This window comes from Melopsittacus undulatus, chromosome 5 (genome assembly GCF_012275295.1).
Source record: "Melopsittacus undulatus isolate bMelUnd1 chromosome 5, bMelUnd1.mat.Z, whole genome shotgun sequence".
Classification (NCBI taxonomy): domain Eukaryota; kingdom Metazoa; phylum Chordata; class Aves; order Psittaciformes; family Psittaculidae; genus Melopsittacus; species Melopsittacus undulatus.
In genome coordinates, this window is record NC_047531.1 from 14264284 (window position 1) to 14276829 (window position 12546).

Sequence of the window (12546 nt, forward strand, 5' to 3'; positions counted from 1 at the left end):
TTGACAAGTGGGCTGAATAAGCACTACAGATTTTTGTTAGGTCTGTCATTTCACCTTAAAACATTGCTGATTTCTGCATTTAGTTATGGCAAAAGGCAACTGTTTGTTATGCTTACAGACCACTTATTTGCATCTGAGCTTCTAGGGGGGAAGGGAAAACATTTACATTCAGCTTCTATCTACGGGCAGCAGAGAATCCTAGATCATATTAAGAAGAAAATGCCTAGCAGCTGCTCAGGAAGCTGATAGAAAAAAACCTCAGACAGAATGCTATTCAGCACTGTTTGTATTTTAAGAAAGGTAATAAAATTCAGCATCTGTCCAAATAAAGCTGCCTAAGGGTGTTAAAACTATTCTGAAAACATACATGTGGTCCTATTTCTGGTAGTATTTAAAGTGGCCAAATTACTAGTGCAGAGATAAAATCAGTAGATTTCCACATTGGATTTGGGAAATAATCTATTGATTTAATGTGATCTGAGAAAAATAATTGTGTCAATCTTATGCAATTTGGCCACAGCAAAATCTGTGTAGCAAATCCCACAAATTACAGCCTGGCAAAAAAAGTTTTTTTTTTTTAAAAAAAAGGAGAGGTAGATTCAGTCCGCAACAACCTTTGTTCAAGTCTTTATTGTGATTACTTTCAATTATCAAAGAAAATTCCAAATTCTTTGTGTTTTCCTCAGCTTTAAATACTGCTTTTTAGCTTAGAAAAAGAGAACGCAAGAGAAACAGCCTTTGCAAAATGTTGACAACTTTCTTGGAGCTCATGAATTAAACAGGCTCTTGTACCTAAAGCTTTTGCCAGAAATGCCCTCAAGTGTGGAAAGTCAGGGTATTTTTCTTCTTCACATGGAAGATAAACACTTAAAAGCAAATGGCATTATTATCATGAGTAACTTGGCCTGGAATTTCTTTACAGGTTTAAATGGTAAAGCGTTAAGTACTTCTTGTCAGAATCACTGTAGGATGAAGGTTAAAGGACCAGAAGGCTGAATGACAAACAAGCATCTAGCCTAACCTCCTTATACAGACAATAAAAATCTTCAGCAATAATTTCTCCAATTCTTACTTTAGTAAGCCCACTGATGCCCTTTTCTATTAGCAATACTCACAGAATGTCAATACCCATTTCCACTCTATGTTGTTATATCACAAAGATAAATCATAGAATCATAGAATAGTTAGGGTTGGAAAGGACCTTAACATCATCTAGTTCCAACCCCCTTGCCATGGGCACGGACACCTCACACTAAAACATATCACACAAGGCTTCATCCAACCTGGTCTTGAACACTGCCAGGGATGGAGCATTCACAGCTGCCCTGGGCAACCCATTCCAGTACCTCACCATCCTCACAGTAAAGAATTTCTTCCTTCTATCCAATCTAATCTTCCTCTGTTCAAGTTTTAACCCATTACCCCTTGTCCTGTCACTACAGTCCCTAATGAAGAGTCCATCCCAAGCATTTCTGTAGCCCCCTTCCAATCAGCTTGCTATTTTTCTTTTTAAATTACATTTTTACACACTATTTTGTTAACTAGAACATTAGGCAGTGCACAAAATACTGTTTTACATTCTTACATGTTATGTATTGTATATTGTTCCCAGGGAAAAAACCCTTATTTTCTGTTTTATGAAGAGCAACTCTGCCATGCAAACAGACTTCACACCATAGTACATGAAATTTAGGTACTTCCATTCCAATTATGTGTTATTTCAAACAAAGAAACAGTTTAACTGGGACCTAAAGAAAGTGTTGAGAAACAAATTCCCACCAAAATAAAGCCCCAGATAACATTTCTGATGAATTTGTAAATAAAACTCTTGAAGGAGCTGATATCATGCATATATGTTCTATAATTTACCATTTTAAATAGTCTTACAAATTTCTGTAATTCAAAATTCTGTAATTTCCAAATTTTTGGAAAAGGCTTATAAAAACTTCACTGCTAAGACATAAACCAACTCAAGATGGAAATATGAGTCAGTTATTATCATTCTGTACCCTTAGCCAGGAAATTCCAGGTTTAAATTGGATGCTGTTTCAGTCACATGCAGAAATCATATGGGGAGCAGGAGCAGGGAGGTGACCATCCCTTCCATATTCGGCACTGGTGAGGCCACACCTTGAATGCTGTGTTCAGTTCTGGGCCCCTCACTACAAGAAAGACATTGAGATGCTGGAGCAGGTCCAGAGAAGGTCAATAAAGCTGATGAAGTGTCTAGAAAACAAGACTGATGAGGAACAGCTAAGGTAACTGGGGCTGTTTAGCCCGGAGCGGAGAAGGCTCAGGGGGACCTTATCACTCTCTACAACTACGTGGAAGGAGGTTGTAGTGAGCTGGGTGTTGGTCTCTTCTCCCAAGTAACAAGCTTAGCTTGAGAGGAGAGAAAAAGGCCTCAGGCTGCACTGGTGGTAGTGTTCAGATTGGATGTTAGCAAATTTTTTGTCACTGAAAATGTAGTCAAGCATTGGAACAGGCTACACAAGGAAGCGGTTGACTCAGTACCCCTGGAGGTATTTAAAAGATGTGTAGATGGGACATGGTTTAGTGGTGGACTTGGTAGTGTTAGGTTAATGGTTGGATTCAATGATCTTAAAAGTCTTTTCCAACCAAAATAATTCTATAATCACAATACTGGTATGAATAGCAAGTCATAGTTTCTACTGGATATAAAATGTCCCCAGCCACATCATAACTGCACATTTGCAATTCCTTGCTAAAACCAAGTCTCTTAGCAAGACCCAATACAACAGTATGAATTTAATTTTATTAAAGCTGTCATCTCCAGCACAGTCTATGTCACACTATATATGAAGGACAGATCATTATACCAAAAATCTACCTTGAACTTATGATAAAGTCAGAACTTCCACAACAACAATACAAGCTTGTATTGCTGTAAAAATGAAAAAAATTACATCTGATGGGTTTAAAGTCTGCCACCTTTAAGGATTAATATCCTTTCCCAAAAATACCATAATTAATATTACCTGCTGGATTAGGCCACAAATTTTAGATATTTGGTTACTCCTGAATTTGAGAAAATGGCTTTATATAAGATTGTAGAACAACATCATCCAGCTTGTAAAAAGTACTTAAGTACTTTTTACTACAAGTTCTACAAATCATTGTCAAAAAATCTGCTCTAAAACTGGTTTTTTTAGATGTCAAAGTTGTCATTTGGGACCGGATGATCTTGAACTATTTATGTACAAAATTCTTTACATACTTAATCTTTCAGCTTTAGCATTAGTTGAGGACAAAAAGAAATGCCTTAGTTTATTGTGAACTTAGTGAAGCACATATGAGCACTATTCTTATTTTAAATGTATTTCAAATTGCAGCCTTCAGTGACAGCTAATTCTTAAACACATCAAAATGGAATACATATTGTCATAAAATCTCCTTGTCACAAAATGTGACAAAGATTAAAACTGACAGATTAATAAATTGTCATAGAACTTGAATAATTAAACAAATGCACTTGCTGTTTAAATGTTAGTCGTTATATATACAAAACACATTTCAGAGCACTACTGACATCTCTGATCCCTGCTAGGAAAAGACAAGCATCAGAAAATTTCTCTGTGATTAATAATACACTCAGGAGTAACCTAATATTTAGGTACTTCATTCCACTCTATCTCCTCTATTGAGAACATGTTACCATTCCTGCTCTCATTCCTCCTCATTTTCTACTAACCATTGCTCCAGTCAGTTCTTCACGGTGAGCCTGAGTCTCCTTTCTGTGGCTAACAATTATAGCTGTTCCCAGCAGGGAATGCATATTTTGTTTCCCATCTGGCATGTCTCATGATGATTCACAGGAAGAAACTCTCCTTGCAACAACTCTCGAGTGGGATAACACTGTGAACTGCTGAAGAGTAGTGTCATGCAAACAGTCACACTACTTCTTCTTCTTCTTCTGTGGTATTTAGAAAATACTCTAAGTTACCACAGCTATGATCTTAGAAATACCGCACTCTAAACTTCTACTGAGCTACAAATTCCCTAATGTATTTTATCTGTTGTGGCATTTCATCACACAAAGTGTGGAACAATAATGCTCCTCAGCTACCTCACTTCATGGGACTTCTAATATTTCTCCACTACAAGGTAATTAATGCCTCTGAAAGGCTTCCTTTTTAAAGCCCAGGAATTTGTAAGCCAAAGCCTACCTTTTCTAGAACAGGTGATGAAACAAAATGTATGGATTTCTACATGCTTGGTTTTGTTTGGCTGGTTTTTAGTTTCTCAGTGTTTAACAATAACCATGGAGAAAAGATAATATTGGAGTGCCAAGAGCCTGCTGAATGCAGGAAAATAGGTGTAGGAAGACATATGTTGCCCCAAAGCATATACCATCGTTTGTATCCAACTCTCTCCATTGTCATAGTTGTCCCAGAACTTGTGTCTTGTCAGAAGAGTTCACACCTTGGGCTGCTCTATCTCATGCCTTCTCTGATTGAGTCTTATACTCACTGAGCTACAGTGAGATTTAGTGCCAACATACACTGGGTTAGAAAATGCACATATGAGGTAACAATAGTTCCCTAAACCTAGGGATGTTTGCTTTACAAAACTTACTTTGGTCTGGTTGAATTAAAATGATAGCAGTGTAATGAAATTTGCCTTTTGAATGAGCAACCTCACTGAACTTCAAAAAAGTTAGATCCCACTTTGAAGTTGGCTCCTCTTTGAACTGGTGTTGGACCCCATAACCTCCTGAGAATCCTTCCAATCTAATTTACTGTATAATTTGATTAATAACTTTGCCCTCTAAGAAGACAGTTTCTCCTTCCTCATGATGGGATTCCTGGCAAACATCTATCAACAATATGGGTTGTGAGTCCTCCATGCTTCAATCATAACATTATGCAGTTGCCCATTCATAGACCAGTTTCCTTTAGTTAGACAGCATCACCTTGGATGACCCCCTGCCCAAAGGTTTTTGCACAGGTACATGGAAGCAACTCTGAATTTACTACAGATAGTAAACTATTATTTTGAAAACCTCCTTGTGAGTCTTAGTCTTTTAAAAACATTAACAGTTTGTGGCTGACAGACTTCATCTTCCACAAATCAAACCACAACCTGCATTTGTCTTAGATTTTTTTAATACCGTAGAGAGAAGACCTGCCTTGGGAAGCTGTTTCTATGTTCCTGCCAACTACTAGATACAATAATTTCTTTTACGTTTTGTTTTTCTTTTTATTACCTAAACTGCATGCAAGCAGATATGATTTATGTAGATTTTTCAAGAGTTGTAGTTTGACCGCCTATGGAATAGCTAAGGAATTAACATGCTGAAGCCAGGAATGGCAAGAAAAATCCCACAATCCTGAATCTGTTTACTCTAAAGCTTAAGGCCCTCCCATCAGCTAAAGTTAATGTAAAATTAAGTGTTTCCAGTAGAATTGCAAAGTTTGGCGTTGCTACCACAGGATACACCACACTGCATTCGGTAAACATGCAATTAGGTTACATCACTCTTGTCTAGTTCATCAGAGCATTCCAAGATAATCACACAGGAAAAGACCTTCCCACTCTACTTGCTATTTTCGTGGAATTCATGCAAGAGTCCAAAGCTACAGAGCAGCTAGATACATTTATAATTTCTTAAACAAGTAAGTTATTCTCCGTAGGATTTGAAAGGATTTTCACCTCCTTTGCTGTAACAAGAGAACCATGTGTACCCTTGTCTCAGCCCTCAAGAATTTCTGTATCAGGCACATACAGCCTTTCAAGACTCGTTATAAAGCATTCTAAATTGGCTTTTACACAGAAGCTTGCACATGAGAATATTAGGAACCTAAAGTAAAAAGTGGAGGAAAAAAAGGAATGTTTTGCAACCCTTTAAAACTAAGATATCCAGTCTATCATCTCAAAGGAGGATGAAGGAAGAAGATGTTGTAGTGCATTTTTCATCAGTTTTTTAATATGGTTTTTATAAGATCTCTCACTGGGGAGAATATTCACATGTAACACAAGACCAAGGTTTAAATCTCGCACTACAGGATTTGCTAAGATATCATGAATACAGATCACACTTGGGAAAACTGGCAGGCTTTAGGGCCACTTTCACTTTCCCCATGGCATAATGAGTATCGTCTGATAGTACACAAAGTTGAATAGTAGCTGCAGGGAAGTCTGAGAAGCCAAGTGATTAGCATGCTCATCTGGGACACATGAGACAGACTAGAAATCCTGTTTTTCCAAATCAGAGTCTGAACTAAGACATTTTCTGTCTTTGAAGAATGTCTCAAACACTGGAGTAAATGATTTCTATGGTAAGCCTGTATTTATATATTTATATACTCCCTTAAACAGCATGGGCACAAGAATCACAGCAATCATCCCCAGAACCTTTTTTCAGCCTAGTGCTCAAGCAGCTCAATCTATCTCGCTGTACACTGACTGTGCAACTGTCCCACGTCCCTCCAGCTCCCCACCCCGATCTCAACTTCAAGCAATGTCAAAAATGAGTTACCTCAGCTTTATGTACCTACAGGAAGATCGTGTGCCTAAGAAGGTACTTGGAAGATGCTGTTAGTGTTTAAGTAGGGATTACAGTAAGAACCATCACTGTTTAACTATGTAACTTGTTCATAGTCATAAGTAATTAATTTTTACGGACAAGAGCCCTCTACCTTCAGAGCCCAAAGGACTGCTACAATCACAACACCTAAAGCACTGCATCAGTTAGTTGACAGTCCTTTCATTATCATGTACTAAATAAAAAAAATACATTTCAACTTTTGAAAGTCTAAAGAATGGATATGAGAGGAAGAAAAGAAATAGTACTATAAGCAAGAATAGAATATAAAGTTGCACATGATAAAAACTTACTAAAAATCAGAAGAAAGTAAGTAATCCATGATGCTGCATAAGTATGTCCAAATGGAGTAGCATTCACAATTTTCTTTATATATTTTTTATAGAACCATGTTTAATGATGACCAGATTTCACAGAACCATAGAATCATAGAATACTTAGGGTTGGAAAGGACCTTAAGATCATCTAGTTCCAACCCCCCTGCCATGGGCAGGGACACCTCACACTAAACCATATCACACAAGGCTTCATCCAACCTGGCCTTGAACACTGTCAGGGATGGAGCATTCACAGCTGCCCTGGGCAACCCATTCCAGTACCTCACCACCCTAACAGTAAAGAATTTCTTCCTTATATCAAGTCTAAACCTCTGCTGTTTAAGTTTCAACCCATTACCCCTTGTCCTATCACTACAGTCCCTAATGAACAGTCCCTCCCCAGCATCCCTGTAGGCCCCCTTCAGATACTGCAAGGCTGCTATGAGGTCTCTACACAGCCTTCTCCAGGCTGAACAGCCCCAACTTTCTCAGCCTGTCTTCATACAGGAGGTGCTCCTGTCCCTGATCATCCTCGTGGCCCTCCTCTGGACTTGTTCTAACATTTCCATGCCCTTTTTATGTTGACAACACCAGAACTGCACACAATACTCCAAGTGAGGTCTCACAAGAACGGAGGGGCAGGATCACCTCCTTCGACCTGCTGGTCATGCTCCTTTTGATGCAGCCCAGAATACGGTTGGCTTTCTAGGCTGTAAGCGCACACTGAAGCTGGCTCACGTCCATTTTCTCATCAACCAACACCCCCAAGTCCTTCTCCTCAGCACTGCTCTGAATCTCTTCTCTGCCCAACCTGTAGCTGTGCCTGGGGTTGCTCCCACCCAGGTGTAGGACCTTGCACTTGGCATGGTTAAACTTCATGAGGTTGGCATCAGCCCACCTCACAAGCATGTCAAGGTCCCTCTGAATGGCATTCCTTCCCTCCAGCGTATCAACCGAACCACACAGCTTGGTGTCATCAGCAAACTTGCTGAGGGCACAATCAATCCCACTGTCCATGTCTCCAACAAAGATGTTGAACAAGACTGGTCCCAACACCAATCCCTGAGGGACACCACTCGTTACTGGTCTCCAGCCAGACATTGAACCATTGACCACAACTCTTTGCATGCACTCATCCAGCCAGTTCTTTATCCACCGAGTGGTCCACCTATCAAATTGATGTCTCTCCAATTTAGAGACAAGGATGTCATGTGGGACACTGTCAAACGCTTTGCACAAGTCCGAATAGATGACGTCAACTGCTCCACCCCTGTCCATCATTTTTGTAGCCCAGTTGTAGAAGGCCACCAAATCGGTCAGGCAGGATTTCTCCTTAGTGAAGCCATGCTGGCTGTCACCAAGCACCTTGTTTTTCATGTGGCTTAGCATGACTTCCAGGAGAATCTGCTTTGGCTTTGTTCTTTGCTCCTCACCCTAAAATGCACTTCAAACCACTTTAAAAATCAACAGGTTCATGGCACAGTAATTCTGTGGCCAAATGAAGCAGCTATTTTATGATCAATCACAGTTTACAAAGCAGTTTACTGTAGTCCTAAGAAAGGTCCAGAGTACAGTTTCACAGTCACATACAAAGCATAAGATCTGCAACTATGACCCGCATTGCAAACCCTACAAGGAGATTCTGATACCTGACAGCAGCCCAGGCTTTGATATAAAAGCAAGGACTTTGGCTAAGCTTCAGTCTAAAATATATCATAATGGGATAAAGGATGATTTTATATGGTTTGAGAGAAGCCAGTAACAATTTTCTCTGTCTGTAGTATGCATTTCACTGCTTTCTGTTCCTACAGATACAGAAATAGAAATGTGTTATTTTCCACGTAAGACTGATGTAATTAGATGTGATCTCTATGCAGGAATAATATTTTTTCCACAGATTTTTTTTTTCATTTTAAAATGAAGTAAGTGGATTCTAATTCTAAGAGAAAATATTATAGGAAAAATAGCTTTTATAGCCAGCTCCACTGCAGATATCAGTGAAACCTATTTATTCTACAAATACGACAAACTCAATGTAAGAAATAACACCGCTACTAAATGCAGGAAAGGCTATACAACTTGGCCTTTGCATTTATGTTTTGATCTCCTACAGCAGACAATGTGGTGTTTGCCAATAAGCTAACACCTGACATGAGCTGCAAAGACAGGTGGTACATGGTAATTTGATCCACTACCTGCTACTCTAGACTGGAAACTCATGCAGAAAACACATTCCAGTTTCCAGTCCAGCAAAGGGTGCTAAATTATCCATGAGACTGAGTCCCCTAATTTCTCATTCCACTAACAGGAAAGGGGATGAACAACTGTCCCCTGAACCTTTGAGGGTCATGTTATCAATTCACCTTGATTTGATCTTTTTTAGACACAAGCTGAGAATAAGAATCAAGATGATTCTGTACTTAAGAGCTGTCATAGGTTGAAGTAGAAAAAGTACTTTTTGTGGAAGTGGAGGTTTGAAAGCTAAATACAAATGCTATTGTCTGGCAATACGTATTTCACACGAAAGATGCTGAAAGGACATTTTGAGTTCCTTTTTAGATTTCCCAGAAAACAGAGAGAATTTTTTTTTTCCTGAGGAATATTTTTAATTATCTGATAAACTATTTCAGCAGTGGGAGATAGGAATTTTTGTAAACTAAAGACTTTGTGTGAAAATCTCCTGAGCTGAAAGAAACTGTAGAGGACAGAATGTGAAGAGGAAACAAGCCTAGAGGACAGACAATAGTTTGAAGCATATTTTTATTGTGTGTTTACTGTGTTTTCTTTCTCATGTCTTTTTAAGGTGATTTGAAAAGGGCAAGTGCAATATAAACTGAAAATTCAAGTTCTCCTACATTTGGCTCACACCAGCAATGTTTCCCAAGAGAAAGAAGAGACCCATGTCTCCTATAATGCAAGATTTTCTCCTTTTTTAACAACTATAAGGTGGCAGACAAGGCTAATGAGGCTTCAGAATGAGCCATCCAATACTATTACAGGAAAAGACAGCAAAAGAAAAATAAAAAGTAGTGTAACAACAGTATTTTCCATGAGGTGTCAGCAGAAGTATCTAAACGCATTGCTAAAGCCTTGTAAGCATTTTTTCAGGCTGTAAGTAGTCACAGAGGAACAACTGTCACGTGTGCAATGTAAATAACCTTTCATATTTCATCTTTCAGATGCTCAGTACTCCAACTGACTTTACTGCTCACTTCCTCCCTCCCTCTCCAACCTTCACATGCACTACTGGAATTCTGTGCTGCTCTTGTCTTTGCCTCCCTCCCCTAGACAGTCCTTTACAAAATGTAACTGATGTTCAGTTTGCTATCTTTAGTTACCAGTCCCCCGTAACCTGGAGAAAAAAAACTCAAGTCCCACATGTCTTTCATATTGAATATTCACATAATTAAAGAGTATTCAAATTTATCCAATGTCTCCTAGGACCACTGGGTATTTAATGGTGAACTCTCATTGCATGAGAATGAAATAGGATAAGCGATGGATGTATCACAGAGTAAGCAGGTATTGCATGGACAGTCAGAATAACCAAGAATAAGTTGCTCTTCATGAATAAGGTTGACAGATTTATTAAGCAGAACATGATACTTAGTAATGTGCTTTTGCATTTTCCCTACATGATTTTTATATTTATTGTCCAGTAAGATGCATGATACTCTAAACCTTAAATATATGTATAAATGTGGCTAGATTCTATATGAGAAAATAACAGGATTAGAAAGGGTTAAATAAATAACTTCAGTCTTGATAAATAGCATGAGCATTTATGTGTTTCCTGGTTATATACTAAAGACTGTTGAACATCCATTTTCAAGATAATCATTATGCTTGAAAACAAATTAAAGAACCATGAAGTCTACTACATGGAAGGGATTACAATTACAGTACAACCTGGAAAATGAGTTCATATGAGATTTTTCCATAGCTATATTTCAACTAGCTAACATTTCACAGGGAAAAAACCATATTTTAATACAAGGGAAATAGACTCATGAGCTTCCATTTCAGGTTTCATTTCAAGTTTGACAGCATTCCTGGATGAGAGCATTCAGAAGTTAGCAAATGGGTACCACAAAAAAAAGGGGAAAGAAAAAAAAAGCAAATTCAACATCTTTTATGGGTCAAACCTTAGCTTACAATAACAAAGGTCAGTTGTCTCCCATTTCTTAAGTCTCACACTTGAATTTATTTTGATGGCAGTTACAGTAACATATGGCTGACTGTGGAGGACTATTGGTTAAGTTCTTAACTATCAAGTCTGCATCTTGATCACCTGGAATGCAGATATTGCACAGTTCATTTTCTTCTGAAGTTTAACATACAACACCAATGGCAAATTTTCTATTCTTGATGAAAATATTAAGCAGAAATGTCAAGCTACATAGACTAATAAATTGATCAGTCCCTCATGTGAATAGATCTTCACAGCAAACAGTAGCTCCTCAGCCCAGAATAAAAGTTTATATTTCTTATTACTTGAAAAAAAATCAGTTATTTCCTTCTTAAATGTGCACAAGAATGGCAGCATCATATATTTTCCTCTGAGTATTTTTCTCTATGTGAGAAAATGTTTAATTCATAGACAAGTCCTTCTAAAATAGAGCCACTTCACTTGCAAACTAAGAAAACCCTAAGAATGCCAACAGAAATATGTCAACTTACCTGCATTGGAGCCCGTCAAGTTGTAACGTGCATTCAGCTTTTTAATGATATTTTCATGGATCTGATACCAGTCACTCTCTGTGTTGCACCTAGAAAAATGATAACTTTCTTAACTCTGAAATAGGAACACAAGTTTTTCAAACCAGCTTCACCACTTATCTCTAAACAAAGCCTCTTTTGTTCACAAAACTAGTAACACAATAGGAGCTAATAAAGCCCCTTGAAACTGCCTGTCTCAATAGAAAGAGAGTGATCTTATTATTTGACAAAGGCACCCTAGAAATACCTGCTTCATGTCGCAAAGGGTGAGAGAAAGATATGAGCAATTATGCTCAGGAACTCAGCCATGACCAAGTTCATCATCTGTATAGATCTAACCTTCATCTCTAAACCACACAGAAATCTATCCTGTGACACTCAGGAGGAGACACAGGACTCAGAGCCGATCTTAGCAGACAGAAAAATCTGTGCTGTACACTTCAAATTTATTTAAAACAGGATGTGATCTTCAGGAGGTAGTCACTGAAAGAGCAAATGGCATTTCAGCATACAGATAGAAAAGAACTGCTTTTCCATAAGGAAAAACTGACCATGTTCTAATGATCATTTTTCATGGGTTAGACTAGAGTTAGTCTTAGCATCAAGTCTGGTTTTAAGCAAAATTTCTTCGTCTATTGTTTTTGTCAGCTTAGAACAAACAGGAAAGTTTGAAAAAAAAAAAAATAAAAGAATATCATAGGCAGAAAAATCTATTTAGTTAACCAATAGCAAGCACTTATTTGACTTTAATGTCCTGGGAGTCTATAAAAGAGCCAGCCCACATGTCCATTGTCACACTAAATTACTTTGCTGCAGCTCTCGATTCCAGCAGCTCTAATTCAGCACAGAGGTATACAGAGGAGAGGAGAAAGGCTACCTGAAAGAATTCTGTGCCTTCAAGGTTTTAGTGCTAACCCTGGGAGGGGCAGAACTTCCCTCATGTGT

General features: G+C 38.3%; 1 protein-coding gene across 1 annotated transcript in view; it reads right to left on the reverse strand.

The window, feature by feature from the left end:
• The window catches only part of DOCK4 (dedicator of cytokinesis 4), a 243440-nt gene that overhangs the window by 111473 nt on the left and 119421 nt on the right, over positions 1-12546 (reverse strand). Inside the window, exon 12 of the mRNA XM_034063029.1 lies at positions 11563-11651. Coding sequence (XP_033918920.1) covers positions 11563-11651 — 89 coding nt within the window. The remainder of the gene's footprint in view (positions 1-11562; positions 11652-12546) is intronic.